The following is a 20,369-nucleotide window of genomic DNA, read 5'->3' on the forward strand; positions in this document are numbered from 1 at the left end:
TAAGAATTATTGAAAATGCAGTCTATCTCTTGTACGTTATATATTAAGAGAAAAGAGGACAGAGATAACAAGTGTAGTACTCCTTTTTCAAGAATATTAATGATATGGTAATGAAACTTGCATAATTCTTGACACAGTGACGACGTCTAAAATCTACTGGGTCATGAATTATAAATGAGCGCTTCCTCTGATCAGCTATCTTGGACTTGACATGATCAAATTAGTATCAAAGACCTCACTTTCTTTAATTAGTTTGAATGTTTTGGGTCTAAGGGAAAGTTGCTCCATTGTCTATGCACGGAAATAAGATAAAAATTTGACTATGAAAGAGTTCTCTAGAACATTACAACATCACCTAAATTGGGAAAACAAAACATGTAAGCCAAAGAGTCTATTTCTAAACTAAAAATTGTTTACAATTCAACATGAACAACATGAACGATACCTGCCCTTCGAAAATGAGAAATGAAATTAACTTTTTCACTTAATGGCCTCCGGTGTTAATTGGGTTTTTCTCAAAAAGCACGATCAGCCTAACTTGGTCTGAATAGGAAAAAAAGTCTAGTATAGGTGCTTAATGTTCTACATATGAGCATGCGTTATTTTTCCCCACTTTCGTAGGATCAAAACAAACTCAGTAGAAAAGAAATCTTTGATACCCCCTAGCGTTTTCCAATAAAAAACTAAAAGGTTTTAAGGTATTGGGGTTAATAATACTAGAGTTAACTTTTATTACGTGAAATACTAGGATGTACTACACATTGATTTTTTCTCTGTGGTGATAAGGTTCCTAATTTTATTTTCCATTAAACAAAACCTAATTTGTTTACAAAGTAAATTAATAGCTGCTGGGGAGGAACAATTGTTTAGAGGAATTCTACGATATTTTTATAGATCATCTGAGAAATAATAAACCTCTTCCGTTGCTTGTAAGAGAACAGACTTAATGGCGGCTAGGTTAGGCCCGGTTCCGACAGACGCCGCTCCACTCATATGCCGAACCTAAGTGATGAGTTAAGTACGCCAAAAGAGCGGTGTCTGAATCAATTTGGTACGGCAGTTTTAGTTTGGCTCGACAGTGTCGCTCCAAAGTCAAACTTATTCAGTTAGGTTCGGCACATGAAAAGTACGGCGTCTGAACCAGGCCTTAGACTGAGTTGAACCTGAATTAGCTCCATATTGGTATTCAATACTTTTAGCCTCAAAGCTCTAGTCACTTTGAATACCCTTAAAATTATTCCTATTTAGAATTAACGAAACTGACATGGCCTGAAAATTTCATGGGAGAAAAACTAAAAGGATTAACACTTAACTAGTTTAGAAATGATTGGTTTTGAGGCGGCTAAGTGCTGACATCAGGAGCCTAAGGCTCTGTATGATAAATAAAATCAAAACGGACTCCGAAAGAAAGAAGAAAAGAAAGAAATTTAATAATGCCTTACCAAAGACTAATAAGCTTGAGCAAACTATGAAATTCCTTTAAAATCCCGCCGTCTGATGAGTCGAGATATTTCCAGTACGCAACTTAAATTTGTAATTTGACACATTTGTTATGATAAGCTAAATTCGGTATTTAATTATTTACGACCGATGGAGACTGTTCGACGCCAATCCATAAAAGCCGCACACTAGGTATGTTATACTGAATTAAAACGGCACAAGCGATGTGTTTTATGTTATTTCCAAAAATTTCTGTCAACACTGACTTCTTTGTTAATAGCGCTTTATTTCTGCTCTAACTTGACGTTCCGTTAACATGACATGAGATTTTTGGGACAAATACATATTTTGCTCCTTAAATCCTATGGTGTCTTTAAGATTTTAACGTTACTGAGCTCGCTTTTGTTTTAGACATGAAGCGCACTGAAATCCATCGATGTTTTCCGTGACAAAGTCATTACGCTATTGTTACGATCCCACTGTTCTAACTTTAAACACTATTTTGCATTTAACGTATGGGGATCAACTATTAGACTAATGACTAGCACGATTTTATCGCAAAGCAAGTGTTTGCAGTGCAAAACATTGCATTCCCATGACACAATTTTTCGCTTCTTTTGTGTTTTCTAGTCATGTTAAATGCCTATCTATTTACTCTTTTAAGACGATGGTCTTCGCGCGTAGAAACAAAAGAAATACATGGCGGTTGATCAGTTACATTTACGGTTTACAGTCTAAACCAGTTTCTAGCTGCATATAGCCTCACAATATAACCCACTTAACCTTCAGAATACACAGGTCAGTCGAAATCGCTTCCATAAGTTATTTAAAGTATTTTTCTCCATTTTGTCAGTCTGGGACTGACTAAGTACGTGAAAATTCTTGGTGATTTTTAATTTTCATGGTAATAAAACAATCCAATTTAAAGTTCTAGTTTTGAGTCAGTTTAATTTATCCAGTCAACTTCAGTCTATCACTGAGAAAAACTTTGACTGAGAATCAGATCTCTGTCGACTGTAGAGCCTTTCTGGGTTATTCACTCAAGTATGACTGATCAAAGAAAGAAAAAAATTCTCACCTTTACAATAGTCGCCGAAGATAACCTGGATAGATTAACAATTTCTTAAAACAACGAACTTTTGATACTACTTCACAAGACGTGATGTTATTTTAAACGTTATACAAGGCAAACTGCTGTGAAACAATTTTTCTCGATTTTTACGTCGGTTTCAGTTGGTTTTGGCTCAACAAAACTTAACCACTGCTCACTCTTTTGCATAAAAGCGCAGGGTGGCAATAGTTCGTAATTTATTTATCGCGCAGCAACCGTAGCAGTGTTAATAAATAGATCAGGATTTCGGGCGACAAAGCTACTCATTGTTTCTTAATAACTTTAACCACAATCTGGTTACTTTGTTTTAGCTTTAGAAAATTGCAGCTAGCGAAGGCAAAGTCAAGGCCAAACGGGAAAAAATTAAAATTGAACCGTAGCCCAAGTGCTTAAAACACCAGCAGGAGATGTAGTAGTTTTTGCTGACAGCCAAGTCAGAGAGATAAGGCATTACTCGTGAGAGAGTTGATGGCCATACAAAGCTCGGTGAACAAGACACACATGACTTTTGATACTGAATCAGGCAATCTCTCAGTAAAGCTTAAGCTTATAACTGATATACGTTTTATAGGGAACTGTGACCACAACGACCTCATATATGGGTGTCGTTATACACGATTAATTAACATAACAACAGATAGAAACAGGTAGTTGTTGTGATGTGGGTGTGAATTTCACGGTGCCGCGCTGATTTCAACTAACTCCAACCACTGTAAGTGTCGCTGTCGAGAAGTTGTACCACACTGAATGAGCTTCTTAACTTAAATTTAGAACAAATTTAAACCGTTAATAAATTGAACCATCGATCAACGACTCGAACAGTCCTGTTCCCGTCTCCTAATTAAGTGCTACATCAAGATCCCTGGGAATGGGCCCCGCACACACTCTAGGAACATCCTTGATTTTCTTTCGCATCAAATGAGTACCTTCCACCTGTTCTAATCTTACCAAAAATTTAGGAAATCTCTGAAACGGCACCCATCTTCTTTGGATTACCCTTTTATTCAATGGTAGTTCAATTGTCTTTGAGGCATCAGATAATTTCGAAGTATAATTTCAAATTGACATACCTTCTGTTGCGCACTATTCGTGTCTTGTTCGTCTATTTCACTATCGGCAAAACTGGAATGGCACGACGATACTTCAATACTAATTTATGTCAGAAACTCTCTCATAAAATGGATATGAAAAAAGGCATTTACTTGCAGTAAAGCTACACGAAACGTAAGTTTTCCTTATCCCTAATAATGTTATTATATTATTTATAGGCTATCATTCAAGTTGCATCAAAAGTTGTTTACTGAGTTTTAGCTCAATTTCTGGATTTTAGCATTCTCTCTTTCAATTTGGACGGAGAATTTCGAGCCAATTTATGCAGTTCTCTAACTCAGGGACAATACTGACAGGTCCCATTCACTGGCGACGTTCGCAAGATAGCTTTATAATTTACAGTTTTAAGTGAAGCGAGAGACAAATGTCCACGTTTCCTACCGCACACCAAATTAATGCTTAACGTCGAACGCCGCAGGCAATTCCATTATCACCGCGAAACTAGGACCAAATTATGTTTGGCTGGCTAAACATACCTATAAATAAAGCACATTTAGACAAAATATTCTTAACCACGATCAGAGATAAATATTTAGACGTAGAGACATATAACTGCTACTTAATTGTTAATGCTGAGGGCTAGAACGAACCTAAAACGCAGCTACCCGTAAAATTGGATTAAGGTTTCACTTATAATGGTGTTAAAATCAAAATTCACAACAAATTCACACATTTTTTTTGCGTATCTCCTAAACTGACTTTGAAAGAGGAAGGATCAAAAATGCAGCGGGAAGAGAGGCGGTTTTTTTAGGAACTCTTCCTTTGATGCCTCACGATCGTTCTTTGTACATTACCTACCCAGCCAAATTGCCGTATAAATTGTAAAAAACAGTTCCAGGCATTTTCATTTAATCATTACATATAGCAACTCTTTTCTCACTGTGCAAATTTTCAGATTAACCTATCGTGTTCTACATCTTGATGTAATTCATTTGGCTAGTTTTCACAAAAAAGCTTGAATTTAGCTTCGTTGTTAAAGTTAAATTTGTTGGAACCAGGTAATTAGCCTACTGCATAGATATCGACAGAAAAAGGGACAACTGAAGTCACGGAAGCTCTGCCCTTATTACAGAAGTGAAGAAATTGGCGGAAAATTTCACAAGAAGAAATAACCGAAATGCAGTCTAAAAACATAGCAAGAATAGCAAAAATAATGACCTTGAAATGAAAACGGGCGAACAAAACAGACACAACAAACGCACGGAAATAGAGCGATTTGATTGGTTTATTGAAAGGATACAAACGCGCGTGGCTTTTGGTTGGTTAAGCGAACCCCCGGGTGAAAAAACGTCACGCGCGAGAACTTTCTAGTTAACAAATCGACCACAATTTTTGAAGGTCTACACTCTTATAGACCATAGAAATGACGTCATAAAATGTTCAAAACTCAAGTAAAACCACGAGCCGCAGGCGAGTGGTTTCACTGCAAAGTTTTGAACAATTTAATGTGTCATAAGAGTGTACACCATGGAAAATCATGTTGTGGTCGAATTGTTTTTTACAATAACATTTAGGGCGCGATCCATTCAACCAAAATTTCCGCAGATTTCGGTCCAAAACTCAATGGATCGGTTCGGCCCAGCCGGAAAAGTTTCGAAAAAACTGGTCTACCTTTTGAGGTGGACCACTTTTCCCTGTCAGACCGGTCTGAATTTTGGATGAATGGTTTGCGCCCTTAGTTTTAGTTTCCAGCGAAAATTATCGGAAAATCACGCGTGACATGTTACGTAATTTTCATGGTCTATACTCTCATTGACCGTGGCTCTCGACCAATCAGCGCGCGAGGATTCGCTCTGTTGTTGTACAAAAACCAATCGATACTTCGCTTTGACGTCATACTGCAACCCGATTGGCCAATCGAACAATGCCTCCATCTTAGGGTTTTCTTCGGCGGGAAAATGCGCAGAGAGGCCATGTTTTGATCTCTTCATCCATTGACTGATAAAACACATAACGAACACTTACTGAAACCATTTTTCAAGGTCATACGAAAATCGATCTAACAATATTCGACGACCCTAGAACTCACTCACATAGTGATTCACAGACACAAAAAACTTTAATGATTTGTATTTACACGGCACGGAATGCAGTATCCCCAAAACTGCTCTCCATTAATGTGCATATTAATAACAATGGAAGGGTCAGCTACCTTTTCTTGAAGCGACCACTCGATACCCTTAACACTCATTTTAAGATATCTCGGTCAGAAGTGCCTAGAAAGAATGCAATTTTTATTACTTCGAAACCTTTAACGATTATATTTTGATCGAACAGAAGAAACCAAAGATAACGCATTACATGCATGAAATAAATATTCTCGTCAGGAGCAAAAAGAAACATCGAGCCATAGATTATTTTACCATCAAGACGATCTTTTTTAAAACTTTCATATTCTTATTGACTTTTATATAGTACGAAAAGAAAAAGGCGAAATGAAAAAAAAAAACAGTGTTGATGGGTTAAATTGCTTTTAATCGCTCCGTGCGTTAAAGAAATGGTTAAAAAGTAGCAGTATGTTGTTACTTAAAAAATTCCGAGACATTTTTCGAATATTTGAGCAAAAAATAAAAAAATGTGGTTTGAGTTTTCTTTAAAGTCGATTCTTGATTGACTTGTACAGGAAGTAATTGTACCTCACGATACATAGGTCATATTATGTTCATGGTGTCGATACAAAGGATTAGCAGTGCGCAGTTTTGAACCGCAAATAAAAATATATTTAACCTTACATTAAGTACTAAACGAAAGTATTAGCAAACCACAAATCTGACTTACCTAGGTTGGGTACAAAAGGCAGGAATTGCTAACGGCAAGCAATCATGTGGAAGTAATCGTTAAACTGACTTTGACTGAGAGACCACTGAATTTAATTTGAATTCATTTCTTTGCCTCGTAAAACGAAGAAGGCAACCCTTCAGGGAACCTAAATAAACCCTGAACGAGGGGAAGACAGCTTAAGTCGTTGTTTAAGATGCGCAAAACAAAGCGTCTGCTCCGTACAAAGTTGATCGCTTGTAAGATTTAGTGTGATTGTAAAGCTAAGGATAATTTATTCATTACGCACTTGAGATTCCGCGTAAGCTTAAAAAACTTACATTATTAATAACTGTTTGGAGCAGCTGTCTATATTAAGAGCACCGGAAAAAGCGTCTGAGAATTACCAACAACCATGAACAGACTGTCATTACCAAAGTTTCATATAAAGGCAAGTTAATGATGTCTTCCTACCTCGACCTGAGACCCCGATAACTGTCATTGCTCTTTATGGTTAAAAAAATACAAATTTCAAACACGAGCCGGCGATTACAATAAAACCAATTTCAGTTTAGTTAGATAAAGAAAAAACATAAGAAAAAAGCCAATTTATTGGCAGGAATCATAATTTAAGAAAAAAAAAAAAGGATTAAAAGAGAATAACAATTAATAATTTAAGAGATAAAAGTGATCGAAAATGAAATAAAAGTACTTGTCATTTGCAGAAATAAAATTTGAAAACAATAATCGAAGAAATTTAAAACATTGCTAGCTTTATTTTGTGAGCGTAAATCCTGAGTTCTCCCTTACAGATAACACTAGAAATAACATCAGGAAAGGAAACCCTGAAATCTAAAAATCTCTCTTTTTTAGCAAAACTTTGTGTTTTTTGTTTATTTCAACTAAAATGTAGTTTGGATAAACACTCGGTTCAATGGCTCGAATGATTGTCGAGGCTAAAATGAACTGAAACACTGATTAACAGCAATTAAGAGAGAAGTCAACTAAAACACATGTAATCGTCAAAATATGTTTGCATGGATTAAATAATAAAGCGGGAGTCTAAACCTAACTCCGCGCCAAAGAGCGATGACGATAATAGCACGAGATGATAATTTTCTTGAAAACAGTGAGGAACTTCCGCGTAGCATTAATAACTGTTCCTATTTTCACCCAAGGTCAAACAAACACATCCAATAGCATAGTAACATGTTTAACTTGACGACAGGCGGGTTTTGCCGCTTTTTTGTTTGTTTCCCCAACACACCTAGGTTGAAAGAAACTCGTATGTCTCACACGCCAAGAGAAACAAGAATTGTTATTCCGACCTACGCCAAAAAATGGTTACCGTGACGTCACCACCACAAGTAGGAGACGTCTGCACGAATGCAATGACGTATAGCTATCTCTCAACCAATCATCGAATGGCTTTTTTATCGGTTAGAGTGTAACTAACTGCCCGCCAGTGCGCACGCGCATACCTGAAAATATAGACGAGGATAAATGAAAAGCAAAGAAACAAATATAAAATTAGGGATGGCTGAAGGGGAAAACTTGCAGGGTATATTTTTTGATGATTGATCTCCGGATTATTAAGTATATAAAAAAATTTATCGAGCCGTTTTTGAATTATGCGAAATTTGTATGCATGGACCAAATTACGTGCAAAAACAACAACAAAAGTAGCGGAACGCAGGTTAATAAAATTCTTCTAACTCGCGATCGCCCAGAGCACTTCCCCTCTTTTTTTGTACGCAGTTTTCAATGGAATCAAACCACTATGAGATGAAGCCGCGTTTCCAAGCTTATCATTTTCTTCAATTATTAGCTAATTGTGTGGATAGTATGCTATTTCACTGTTTTTATGATTCTTAAGACTTTGTTTCAAAATATTTCCAAAACGCTCTCATAGAATTTGTTCAAACTTTGCCATAATTGGGACAATTATGGCAAGTACGTACTCCCTTAAGCGATTTCTTAAAAAAACCCTAGCACAGAGAAAGACAAAGATCAATTAAAAAAGGTAAAGGCGTCATTACGTTGCCATGGCGACTCCGATTGCAATAAAACCCAGATCATAAGAAATTTTCATCTTTATATAATACAGTTGTGGGAACTTTTTACCCATATCTTTACTCATGCCGACGTTGTTAATGCTCAAACTTGGGAGGTATTCCCCCTCCCCCCCCCCCAAAAAAAAATCCGATCCAGCCATCTTAAAAAAAAAAGCGAAACAAACAAAGAATTAAAAATGCGGTTCTGAGAATTATGACGAAGTTCGAGTATACGCTACAATAGCGTCTTGTTTTGTCTACGCTTTTTCTCGAACTCTTGCCTGCAGCTAGCATGCGTGTTGTCGAGCTTCAACCTAATGATGTATGATTACTTTGCGCAGCGCTTATCTGGCAGTCAGCCGTCTCCACCCCTTAACCAGTGGGGGGAGGGGGAGAGGGGGGCGAGGGAGAGAGAGATCCCAGAAGATCTCAAGATCTCATTCATCGGCTAGCTGTTAGAAGCTACAAGGAATGTTTGGAGCACACGACTAATTATGTCAGAACGGTCTACAGAAAAAAAATTGAACTACGACTGAGCCATACTATTTTTCTAATGAAGATCAGGTAATTGCCAGTCGAAACTGCTATCCAGAAATGAAAAAATACATTTTACTTAATCGGGTAGGTTTTTATCGTTCACGTATCCTTTCAAAGAGAAAAGTTAATTTAAACTAGAAGAAATTCTGCGTTGCTAATCGAATGTGCGAAACAACCATTCAGCATGGGATTGTAATCATCATAACTTTGAAATAACCAGCTATACAAATTTGTATTAATTTGCGCAGGTTAACAACTTATTGTTAATTTCAAGCAATCAATTTCATCATTTGTCTTACTTTATCAATTTGTACGGTTGTCCTGTTTTCTCGTTCCTCTTTGTCCAGTAAAGTACACGTTCCACCAACTTCCGCGACGTTTGGGGAAAATGTTAGTAGGAAACTACACTTTTACGAGCCGACAATTTTCATGGAAATTTTGTCCTGTTCGTTCCAAATGGTTGCCAAGAAATGAGAGGTTCTCTGTCAAGCAGTTCAAACAATAAACACTTTTAATTGATAGCTTAGGTTTTCAATTAAAACTAGACAAGGAAGTGGGAAAAGGAGTTTTATTTCCAAACCTGAAACGTTCGCATGTTCAGTATTACTTTTCGACCTCTCATTTTATTCCACTAGCCATAAAACAATATTCTCCGTTACACTCAAGTCCCTTCCGAAGAAAACTTAACACAGGAGCCTTGACGTGAGTTCCAACGATTAAACTCACAAAGTTTCTGGCATGTTTAAAATATCAAACAGCTCTTGAAAGCAAATGAAAGAGCTCAAAAAAAGCTACCCCCTGCAGCTTGCTAGCCATGTTTGTTGATTAATTTTGCTATTAATATTCCTCACGAGCAGTGTAAACAACATGTACTTTAGAAAAAAGCTAATGTTTCTATTTACCTTAGAGGCAGCATAAATGTACAATGTATTTTATTGATCAACACTTTGTGACAGCTCCATTTCGCAAGTTTCGGACAAATGTAAACTAAATAGTGCTAAGACTGTTGCATACGAAAACACTATCAAAAAACAGAGGTTTAACAACGGAGACAGATAGTACTACTGTAGTGCGAAGAGCGAAAAACACTGACATCAAGAATACATCAAGAATGTGTCGTCACTTCGGATCCCATTTTAAGTTTCTTTGAAAAGCCGTTCAGGAAAGAACTTTCAATGTGATAAAAGGCTTTGTTGGCATAAATGTTTTTTCCTCAGTTCGACTTGCTTATTCAATCTGTAGTTGAATAAGGGAACGCCTGTAGTTCATAAACGTTTTAGCTGCGGGACAATTACCCGGTAAGATGTTTCAATTTGACAGTTGAGGTCTGAGGCCCTGTCCACACTAATGCGTTTTCAAAAGTATGCGTTTTCGTTGTCATCAACAATGCATCGATCGATTCGCGTCCACACTACCGTTTTGCTGCGTTTTCGACTGTCCACGCTAAAACGTTCGACAACGAATTGCACGTTGTGACGTAAGTTGATCCCGATGCGCATGCGACAGGCACACGCGCCTGCGATATTTTCGGTCCTCGTCTTTATTTTGGTGCGTTTTTCGACCGCCCACACTAATGCCATATGTGGTTTCGTTTTGATCCACTTTCACGAACATTTTCAAATCGATGCCGCTAGGCGTATTAGTGTAGACGAAAGGCCTAAACGCATCCAAATGTGCGCGTTTTCAAACGAAAAATCACTGTTGTAGACGGGGACTGAGAGGGTTGGCGTTTTCCATTACTGACTAAATTGTGGATGTGGAAAACTCTCTCTCAAGTTTTTGATGAGACTTTAGGATACACAAAGGACCCACAGCCGACAGGATAACATTTTTGTCTTTATAATAACGTAGTTATGGCGGACCCCTCTACAACGCCGGCTCAGACGGGTTAGGCAGCAAAATAAACAACGCTTTCTCACTGTTTGATATAATATTTTTACTCACTGTCGCTGAACTATTTCCACCTCTTCCAGCGAGTCAAAAGTAAATTTGTAATCTCGCGAAAGGAAATGTCCTTTTTGCCCTAAAATCGTCGTCTTTAACGCGATTCTGTCCTCACTTCTCAGCCGCATGTGAAACGATTATGAGAACCGAGATGGAAAAAATTCCAACTGCGAGAAAAGGGCTAGTTCTCTGTCTGCCTTTTTTTATCTGGGAAAAGAAAACCATGTTGAAGGTTACTTCAGTCATAATTCTCAAAAAAAAAAATTCAGGCCCACCAAACATCAGTCTTGTGATAAATTAAACTTTTGGTTTAGTCACACTGTCCTTGCGTAACGCCAAAGTGTTCCGTAATGTGTCCGTGTCACGCAATAACTAACGCATCAGGACCCTTCTCCTTGTGTTCTAATATCATCAATCTTGAGAATCATCTTGACAAGCTGAGTAGCTAAGCTTATCTGTTGTTTCTTGCCAATCAGCGTCTCTATCACATGTTGCTCTTTCATATCTGAAAAACAAAAAAACAAATTTAGCAACTTCCCTTAAATTCACTCTCCCCTCCCAGGAGTTTATCAAGAAACTCCTGGGAGGGGAGAGTGAGACTACTGATTGTTCAAACTATTTGTCAGTTGATGAGCTTGTGAACTGGTGCCTTGCTAACTAAGGGGGAACCTTACCACCTCAGAAGCAGCCTCTGACAGGTAATAGGGAGCTTACGCAATAACGACAGTCACCGAAGGCTACGAAAACGACACTTAAAAAGTACACTCGCGTTGCCTCAAACTTTATCGCGCTTATTCCATCTCGTTTAATTCGTAAAAAATGTTGGCAAATTTTTCTGTAGTTGAATTCTAAAAGACTGTATCAAAGTTCAAGAAAAGAAAAAGAAAGTCGTTGTCTTGTGTTCCCGTCCTCGACAAGACGTGAAATTAGGCATTTTCACGTCGTAGTCGTGTAACGACGGCAAAGAAATGTACAAAAAAGCGTGACGCACGTGCAAAGTTGTTGTTTTGCTTGTCTAAACCTATTGCTTTTTGCCGTTCTCGTTGCTGTCACCGTCATCGTTGCGTAAGCTCCCTATTGTCACGCGATGAAAGAACCACTCATGATATAGGCATCTATCCGTAAAAAAAAGTAAGATTTCCTCAAAGTTCACACGATGATTATTTTACTAGTTCTCACAACCTTTTCTATTGATGATGTGTAGATATTGTTAGGAGAAAATTGACGTTGGTCACATTTACAGCACGGACTTAAAAGGGACGAATGATCTTACCATTGATTCCTCTGTCCATACAGTCCACTCCCAATCTAGGATTGCCTTCAGCAACTTGTCTGGATTTAATGTCTGCTACAGTTTGAATAGGATTTAACCCTGAGTTCTCTGCTAGTGCCAGTGGTATAGCTTCCAGTGCATCACTGAATGCTCTCATGGCATACTGCTCTAAAGTGGATATCTAGACAAGAAAAATCCATTACTCAGACGAACTGATTGGATTTATCAAAATGTTACTGTTAAATAAGTAAAGGGACAACACTCAGAAGAAAATTAGTAGTACTGATAAGAAAGATGTCAGTGAAGTCTCATGCTGAGCAAAACGTTTGGTTCGCGTTGATTTCTTTGCAATGTCTTCATTGGTTTGCAGCTCAAGTCCACCCACTCTCCTATGCTGCCCAGCCCTAACAGGCAATACAATAACAAGAACAAAAACACTAAACAAGGTCTTTAATGTAAACAAATATTTTTTCTCTCGACCTCTCCCCAGTAAAATTTGCCCACATGTGACCACACCCTCCGCCAGAGAAAAGACTTTTTTCCTTCTTCTAGGTAGGGGTCAGGCCTCACATAGCCAAGTGTAAAGTGCAGTTGAATGATTGTTATGTAATATATCAAACATGAGATGCAGTGAAACACTGTGTCAAATGTTTGATATTTCTTCTCAAACAAAATCATTTTTGAAGGAGAAATTAAGGATGCTAAATGAGCAGTTTTTCATCTGATATCCAAACACTCATTAAACACTAATTTCCTTTGAATTTTCTTTATGAATTATTAATGAGTTTGAGAAAGTATACTCCTAATTAGTTGAACAAGCTTGTTACCTTATCAGCCTCTTTGGTGACAGCTAGCGAGCAGGCCAATTCTGTAGCCCCACCACCATATACAACACGGTTATCACGAACAAGATTTCTTACAACACAAAGTGCATCATGAAGACTTCTTTTCGCCTCTTCTATAATCTGACATTAAATACAATTTCAAGAAAATGGGATGAGCCACTGCAGATAAAATTATTGTGCTTCAAAAGTGAGAATACAGTCCTCAAGATTACATTAACCCTTTAAGCCCCAATATCCACAAGCAAATTCTCCAAACTGATCTTTATACATTTCTTTAAAGAATAAGTTGAGAGAATTTCATAAAAGATCAAAGCATTATTTTTCTCTTTGGTGATCATTTAATTAATTCTCATAACCTAATCTCTCGACATTGTATGGATATCGTTAGGAGAAAATTGATGTTGGTCACTATTGGGACTTAAGGGTTAACAGTAAGTTAGTAAAATGAGTTCAATTAAGAAATATTGGAGCAGGTGTAGAAGGTTAGCCTGAGAAAATTTGCTTGACCCGATCAGAAGCACTACCAATATCTGGGTAGCAACAGGTTATCAGTATGGAATTTCTGTGCTCGTTTCTCGGACATCATTTCACTGGGAAACCAGTGGTGGCATCACAAAATGTCAGCTGTTTTCTCAGGCTATACAAAGCTGTGCTTACCATTTTGTTTCCTCCTCGGATAAAGATGGTTACAGCTCGTGAGTTGTGACATTCTTCAATAACTAACATTCTATCTTTGGTAGTTCCAAAGCTTAGCTCCTTTACAAGTCCAGCCTTTCCAAGCTTCTCTGTTGTAAGTTCAGAAAATCTTGGCACAATTCTTCCACCAGTTGCAATAGCAATGAGCTACAAAAAGAATAGAGAATCACTGTATTTCACAACCAAAACCATGATGCTAAAACTAAAGGGCTGTGAAAGAACTTTATTAGCCAAGGGAATATTACTTTTAGTTTAATTAAAAGGCCAAGAAAGCTGTTGTCATTAACATTCAAGACAGGGGTTTCAATAGTTGCAACTAACATGATAAAACTATCAGTTAAGAAAACAAAAGGAGGTGGTTTGTTAGCTAGGACCTGTGCTCTTATTCTCTTATGTACATTTTCATTTGAATACTTGATTTCCGAGTTGAAAAGTTACCGGGACTTTCGAGAAACAGGCCCCAGGCTTTAACACTGGCTGGCTGGGTGCAACGGAATGGGTGAGATGTACAAGTATATGTAGATCAGAAAAATCCCTCAGACTTTCTTTTTTTCAACTTTAAAAGAGTCAAAAGGCTAGCTGTCTACAAAATAATTACCTCAATTTCAGGTCCTCCAACCCATCTAACTGCAGGCAATTCATTCTGCAGCAAAAGATGGTTGGCTTCATCATCAAATCCCCACTGACAGATGGCCAAATTAGCACCAGTATCCTTGACCTGTTTTACCATCTCTTCAAACTTCTCCTTTTCATATTCACGCAGCTTTTGGTAGTCTTCAACTGATGTTACATCAAGCTTGTGTTTAGTCTTGGGCTTGGGAGGCTCAAATGGACAGGTCAAGATGGCAAGTTTTGCATCTTTAATAACCTGTATGCCAGAAAAAAGTGGATATATATTATAAAGAATTAAGATTGAAACAGAACCAATACACTGTATTATTACAAGACTGCTCACTGTGAAACTCACAAAACCATGAACACCAGAAATATTTATGGAATATTATTGTGTTGTGAGGAAATAGCCAATAAGGCATGGGAAAACTAAACTGCAAACAGCAACGGTAATTAGTTAGTGGTTTCGGGGTTTGCTCGCATGTCCTGAATATTATTGTGATTGGTCACCACACAATCAACAGTCCTGAAATTTTTCATGTGTTCACGGTTTTCCAAGTTTCACAGAAATAGAGTGGCAACATTTAGTGGGAAAATAAAACCTATTGCAAGAAACATTTGTTGTCATACCTTTGGCATCTGCGGATGGCTCATATCTTTATCAACAACTACTCCTTTGACCAACATAGTGTCATCTAGCCTGCCACCTTCCTTGCCTTGCATCTTGATAAGTTCAAAGTCAACATCTTTTCTCTCCAAGTCAGCAACAGACAATACAGCTTCCACTGCAATCTCTGCCAACTGTCTGTGGCATCGGCTGACACTAATATATACCAAGAGCAGCAAATTATTAATCAGTTGTAAGGTCAACATGCTACATACAGTAGAACCTTGCTACATACAGTAGAACCCTTGTAAGTCAAACTCTGAAGGGAAACAAAAAACAGACTGTTCGAGTTAGCAAGAGTTCAAGTTTTAGAGGTCAATTGAAAAATTCAATTTCCATGTTAAAAATTGATAGTTACTGATTTCTCAGCCCCTTATTAGAAACAGTAACATAATTAGGCATTTTTATGATGAAACATGATCTGTTCATTTCACCAATTAAAATCAAATTGCCTTTAGTAGTGATCAGTGTCAGTTTTAGTGTCTTCACCCCTATATATAACAAAAAGAGTTGATGGAGTGGCATCTGCGTAGAGTTAAAAGAACAACAATTTGAGTTACTGGGGTAAATTTCAGTGCCTTTTTATCAAGGGAAAGGAATTTTAGTTCAATATAGCGGAGAAATTACTTGAGTTATCCAAGTTTGAGTTAACTAAGTAAAAATGACTGCAAAGTGGGGTGAAATACAAGGGAAATTGGACTTAGTTCGAGTTAGCGGGAGTACCTTTTGTACTTACATTTTGGAACCCAAGGTAGTCATGGCTGTCTGAATCAAGGATTCGGGACTATTTCTGTCAACCGGGAAGCTGTCACATATCTTATCCAGCTGTTCATTAGCTATCTTTGCTGCTAGTTCATAACCATCAGCTATTCGTATTGGATGTATTCCCCAGTCCAACAGTTGTTCAGCTTGATCAAGAAGCGCTCCAGCGAGGACTGTAAACAGGATGATTGGCAGGTCAGTAGCTTGCAGTGCAGATGATTTCTTGAGGTGCAAAAACACTTCGGTTGTGGTGCATAAGCCACAAGGGGAATTGAGCAAGGAACACACCTCTGCCCAGTTTAATCTTACAGCCATATGTGCAAATAATTTAACAGTATACTCTCCTCAATATCTCTCTGTTTTTGAAGACTTTGAAGTGTACTTTAGAGTCCAACTATTGTTTTAATTTTGAAAACAAAGGCCATACACAACCACACACACACTTGCACAAACAAAAACATTATTTAAAAGAGCTTATACATAGTTTCCTTGGCAAAGTTTCTGCCTCTTTGAACTCCAAGAGCAGGACCTTTCTTTGTTATAGCTATGAAGACTTTCCTCCTGGTGAAAATGGCAACCTTCTAATTTTATGTATGGTTAACCTCATTTGGATGCTTCATAGCTTTGCATTTTTTCAATTTGTTTCTTCTTTCTCGAGTTTCCCTTTTTTTTAAACATGAATGTTTTCAGGATATTCATTTGCTGTCTATTTGACCTTCCATAAGGTTTTTTTAAAATTGTTTTACTGCTTCAGTTACATTTTTTTGGTGTCACTATTGCATGAAAATGCTGTTAATTATTTTTACTGCTGTTTTTGTGCAGCATGAAATTGTTTTGGCAGTAATTTTTCCTTGTGTCAGTATTATAAAGTTTCCATATTATATTGTTTGCTTTGATTGCTTATTCACACAAGCTATATAAAGCAGTTTGTTTTTCTTCAATGCCATCCTGATTTCACATGAGATGGTTACTGCCACAAAGTATAGTGTTCCTTTGTCATGTTGCTCATGGCATGCACTTGAGCTTTGTGTTGCAGCATTTTGAAACAGCCTTTTATGGTTCTTTCTTTATGGGGCATGAGATAGTATTTGACATCAGTATGTTCTGATGTCTTTTGTTATACATGTTGCATTTGCTTATGCCATTGACCTCTGTTTAATAGCCTTTGAAATTAATGTTAATGCCATTTTTGAGTCATTAAACATTTTTCACATTTATATTTCCTTGCGTTTCTATAATTTTGGGGTCATTGATTACATATTTTTAGGGTTTGCTGAATGCAATGCACCTGGGCTTGTTCTCAAATAATGGTTTTAAAAACCTTTCACTCAATTTTTCATGGTTTCTGTAGTGGAACCCATTTTCTCTTAAGTCTTTTTTTAGTGAATTTTGTATACCCTTGTGCATTTGAGATTTGTTCAACAGCATTTATAACTTTATGCTGTGAAAAGCAGTATGTAGTTGAGAGGATTCAACAACAGAAAGATGCACTGATTTGTCCTTAATCAGGGTGCGAAGAAAGTCATTTTTACAGCTCGCCATTCAGGCAAGCTGAAGCTAACATTTACTAGCCCAAACATCATTTCAACTAGCCCCCAAAACGTTTTGACGAGCAGATTGATTTCACAGTTTTTCTGTAATTTGAATTCCTCAAAAAACTTCACTTGCCCGTCGGCCAAGTTAATAACAGAATTCACCAGCCCGATTGCAAAATCCACTAGCCCCAGGCTATTGAACACTGCTTTCTTTGCATGCTGTTAATACTTGTCTCAGTAAAGGGTTCCAGGAGTTCTAGCAGTTTATGACCAGTACACTAATAAGACGGTTGCCTGACCTACTACTCCTGTGGTTCCATCACCAATTTCATCATCCTGTGATTTTGACAAGTCCACCATCAGCTTGGCTATTTGATGTTCAACTTGCATCATATCCAATATGGTTGCACCATCATTAGTAACAGTAACATCGCCATCAGGACTCACCATCATCTTGTCCATACCTAGAGGGAAATATAACTTTTGATATCAGCATGCATGATGCAAACAGTTCAAATGATAATGATAATCACAATAATAACCTGTGTCTCACACTTCCAAGGAAGAAAAATTATTTGTAGCTCTGTCTACACTAGCCTGCATCACAGTCCAGTTTGTTGAGTCCATTGGGGCCTAGAAAAAGGATCTCAGAGCTGCTTCACAGACATTACTTAACTGGCAGTAGATTGTGGAGCAATCAACAAAAAAAACAAAACAAAAATGGCATGTTCTTGAAAATCCTGACATGCAGGGGGGGGGGCCCAGAAAAGGATTCCAGCAGTGTTTCACAGACGGACATCACCAAAAGTTTAGTTCCACCTTGAGCGCAGGCTATGTCTACAACCTCAACATTGCAAATGGGCATTTATAGGTAAAGGAGTAAAGGGGTACTCGCTATAAAATAACTAAGATAGTATGCGCGCTCTGATTGGCTGAGAGGAGTGTTTGCTTGAGAGTATGTAAACATGGTTGTGACATCAAGATGTTTTGCTTTTCGTGCACTAATCACACAAGCACAAATTTGAAAAAAGTTTTTGAGTTCAAACCTCGACAATTTTACTTTATTTACCAATTCTTTCATCAGCTGAAACTTGGAAAATCTTTACAAACAAGCTGTGTCAATTTTTTTTGCTTAACCCATTCGCTCCTGGCAATTTTGCCGAAAAACGCGTTTTGAAGCTAGTCGAGTGGTTTTCTGGTCACTGTCATGCTATAAAGAGCTAAAACTTACCACAAACCGGTTTACAGGTCGTACACTTCACGGCCTTCTGACCCAGATGCAAAATATCAGCTTGCCAAGTTCGGGCATGCGCAGAAAGCAAAATTTCGAGATAGTTTTTGGGTTTAAAAGTGACACAGCAGTCTTGACTTTTACTTTTCGCTTTCTCTTCTCCCTTCTTTTTTCGCTTTTCTTGCCTCATTTTTTTTTCTCTTGCTGGGCATTTAGTAGGCTTCATTTTGGTGGGAATAGTTTTTAGGAAAGGTTTTAGGATCTTAGGATTAGGTGAAAGGAAAGGTAGGTGGGCAATGGAACAAGATTTTCATGGAGATTTTCAGGTCCATGTCACGTGGTTTTTTGCTTCTTTCTCCGGTTTCCTTGACTGAATTGTGCTCATTCTGGTATGGTTTGAAAGATCTCTTCACTTTGCACAAGTTAGCGAAGAAAGTTGTCCTTGACCGTTAAAACTGATGACGTCACAAAGGGTAGAAAGGACCTGGATCCGCATGGGCGGTTACGGGCGGTTCAGGGGCGAATGGGTTAAGCTGAAATTTTAAGTGAGAAAAATCCGTATTTTGGAAAGCATCTTTTAGTGAAACAAGAACTGATTACATGTTCAAGACTTAGCGTATAAAGGTGATGTTACACGCGGCGATTCGCAATGACAATATTTGGCGCAACACAGCGTTACAACATTGTTGCGGCATTGTTTTGAATGGTTACAACATTGTTCCAACATTGCCACGCTGTGTTGCGCTAAAAATCGTCATTGCGAATTATCCCATGTAACATCACCTTAAGACTTTGCGACTGGTGAGAATTTCTCTTGTAAGGGGTTGCGAGAAGTCTCGACGATTATGCAAACCCTCGACTTCGTCTTGGGTTTGCGAATTCTCCCAACCCTTTTCGTGTTTATATCTGGCTATACAAACACAGAAAACGTTTTCTATTGGTTACATATCCCATGCATAAGTTAAGTTGAGAAAATCTGTTACTGTTTTGAAAACTGCGATATGTACAGTGATAGTGTGTACAATACATGATACACAAAACATATTAAGCTTAACATTTTTTTAATATTAGGCAGCACGGACGCAAGCAGTTTTAAAAGCAAGTCTATAGTAATATCAAATTTGAAATACTTAAGTAACAAAAACGTTTAGGCCAAGTATATATAGTAGATGATAAGTTAACCTCACTATAATCAATGACCTCACTTTTGACAAGATAAACTCGTGCAAACTTACCTTTCGGACCAAGAGAAGTCTTTAAAATATTGGCAACGGCTTTGGCTGCTAAAATGTGCGACTATGAAAAAAAATGCAAATAAAAGAACTTAACCCACGAGGAAGGAAAAATTGGGATTTAATCGATCAACGAGAAAAATTGAAGTCGTTCTACCTTTTGTGCATCCAAGCCTGTCAACCTTGTTTGCCTGTCTTGTTCCTTGAGGATTATAAACGGTCTCCCAAATTCATCGAAGGTAATACCCTGTGCACGAGCTTGTAAAGGTATAGCAGCCATCTTAGGTGATGTATAGAAGGAAGGGGTTTTCTATGTCTTGCCGATTACTTTGGATTTCGCAGCTCTGTTTTCGCTGCTTCGAAGGGAAATGTCAGAACACTCCTGGCCGGTGAAACCCAGTCCTCTTTGTTGTCAGGCTGCTCGCGAACTCGCGAACCCAAACGCACGCTCGGATCCAGTCTACCGTCATTTCCTTAGGTGTTCGTTGTTGTAAGACTTGTTAGACTTGTTAAATAAATTTGCTTGTTTTTTCTTCAATTGTTAAAAAAAGCTCTAAGTCTTT

The 20,369-nt window shown here is 37.9% G+C and overlaps 1 protein-coding gene across 1 annotated transcript; it reads right to left on the bottom strand.

Annotated features, from left to right (window-relative positions):
- Nucleotides 1-10,920: 10,920 nt before the first annotated feature.
- LOC140930106 (T-complex protein 1 subunit epsilon-like) lies at nt 10,921-20,213 on the bottom strand. The gene is made up of 10 exons (XM_073379769.1): nt 19,964-20,213; nt 19,810-19,870; nt 17,643-17,807; nt 15,783-15,981; nt 15,010-15,202; nt 14,366-14,635; nt 13,729-13,914; nt 13,054-13,191; nt 12,227-12,407; nt 10,921-11,458 (listed from the first exon to the last, which is right to left on the bottom strand). Exons 1-10 carry the CDS (start codon nt 20,084-20,086, stop codon nt 11,334-11,336), a joined length of 1,641 nt encoding a protein of 546 aa, XP_073235870.1. The 5' UTR covers nt 20,087-20,213; the 3' UTR covers nt 10,921-11,333.
- Between the last annotated feature and the right edge of the window lie 156 nt (nt 20,214-20,369).

Source organism: Porites lutea, chromosome 3, assembly GCF_958299795.1.
Source record: "Porites lutea chromosome 3, jaPorLute2.1, whole genome shotgun sequence".
Taxonomy (NCBI): Eukaryota; Metazoa; Cnidaria; class Anthozoa; order Scleractinia; family Poritidae; genus Porites; species Porites lutea.

Excerpts from the sequence above, each read along its gene's own strand:
- LOC140930106 (XM_073379769.1), bottom strand. The coding sequence starts at position 20,086 with ATGGCTGCTATACCTTTACAAGCTCGTGCACAGGGTATTACCTTCGAT. Across the intron at positions 15,203-15,782 it reads ACTACCTTGGGTTCCAAAAT|TGTCAGCCGATGCCACAGAC; the intron begins GTAAGTACAAAA and ends GGTATATATTAG. Across the intron at positions 14,636-15,009 it reads GCCATCCGCAGATGCCAAAG|GTTATTAAAGATGCAAAACT; the intron begins GTATGACAACAA and ends TCTGGCATACAG.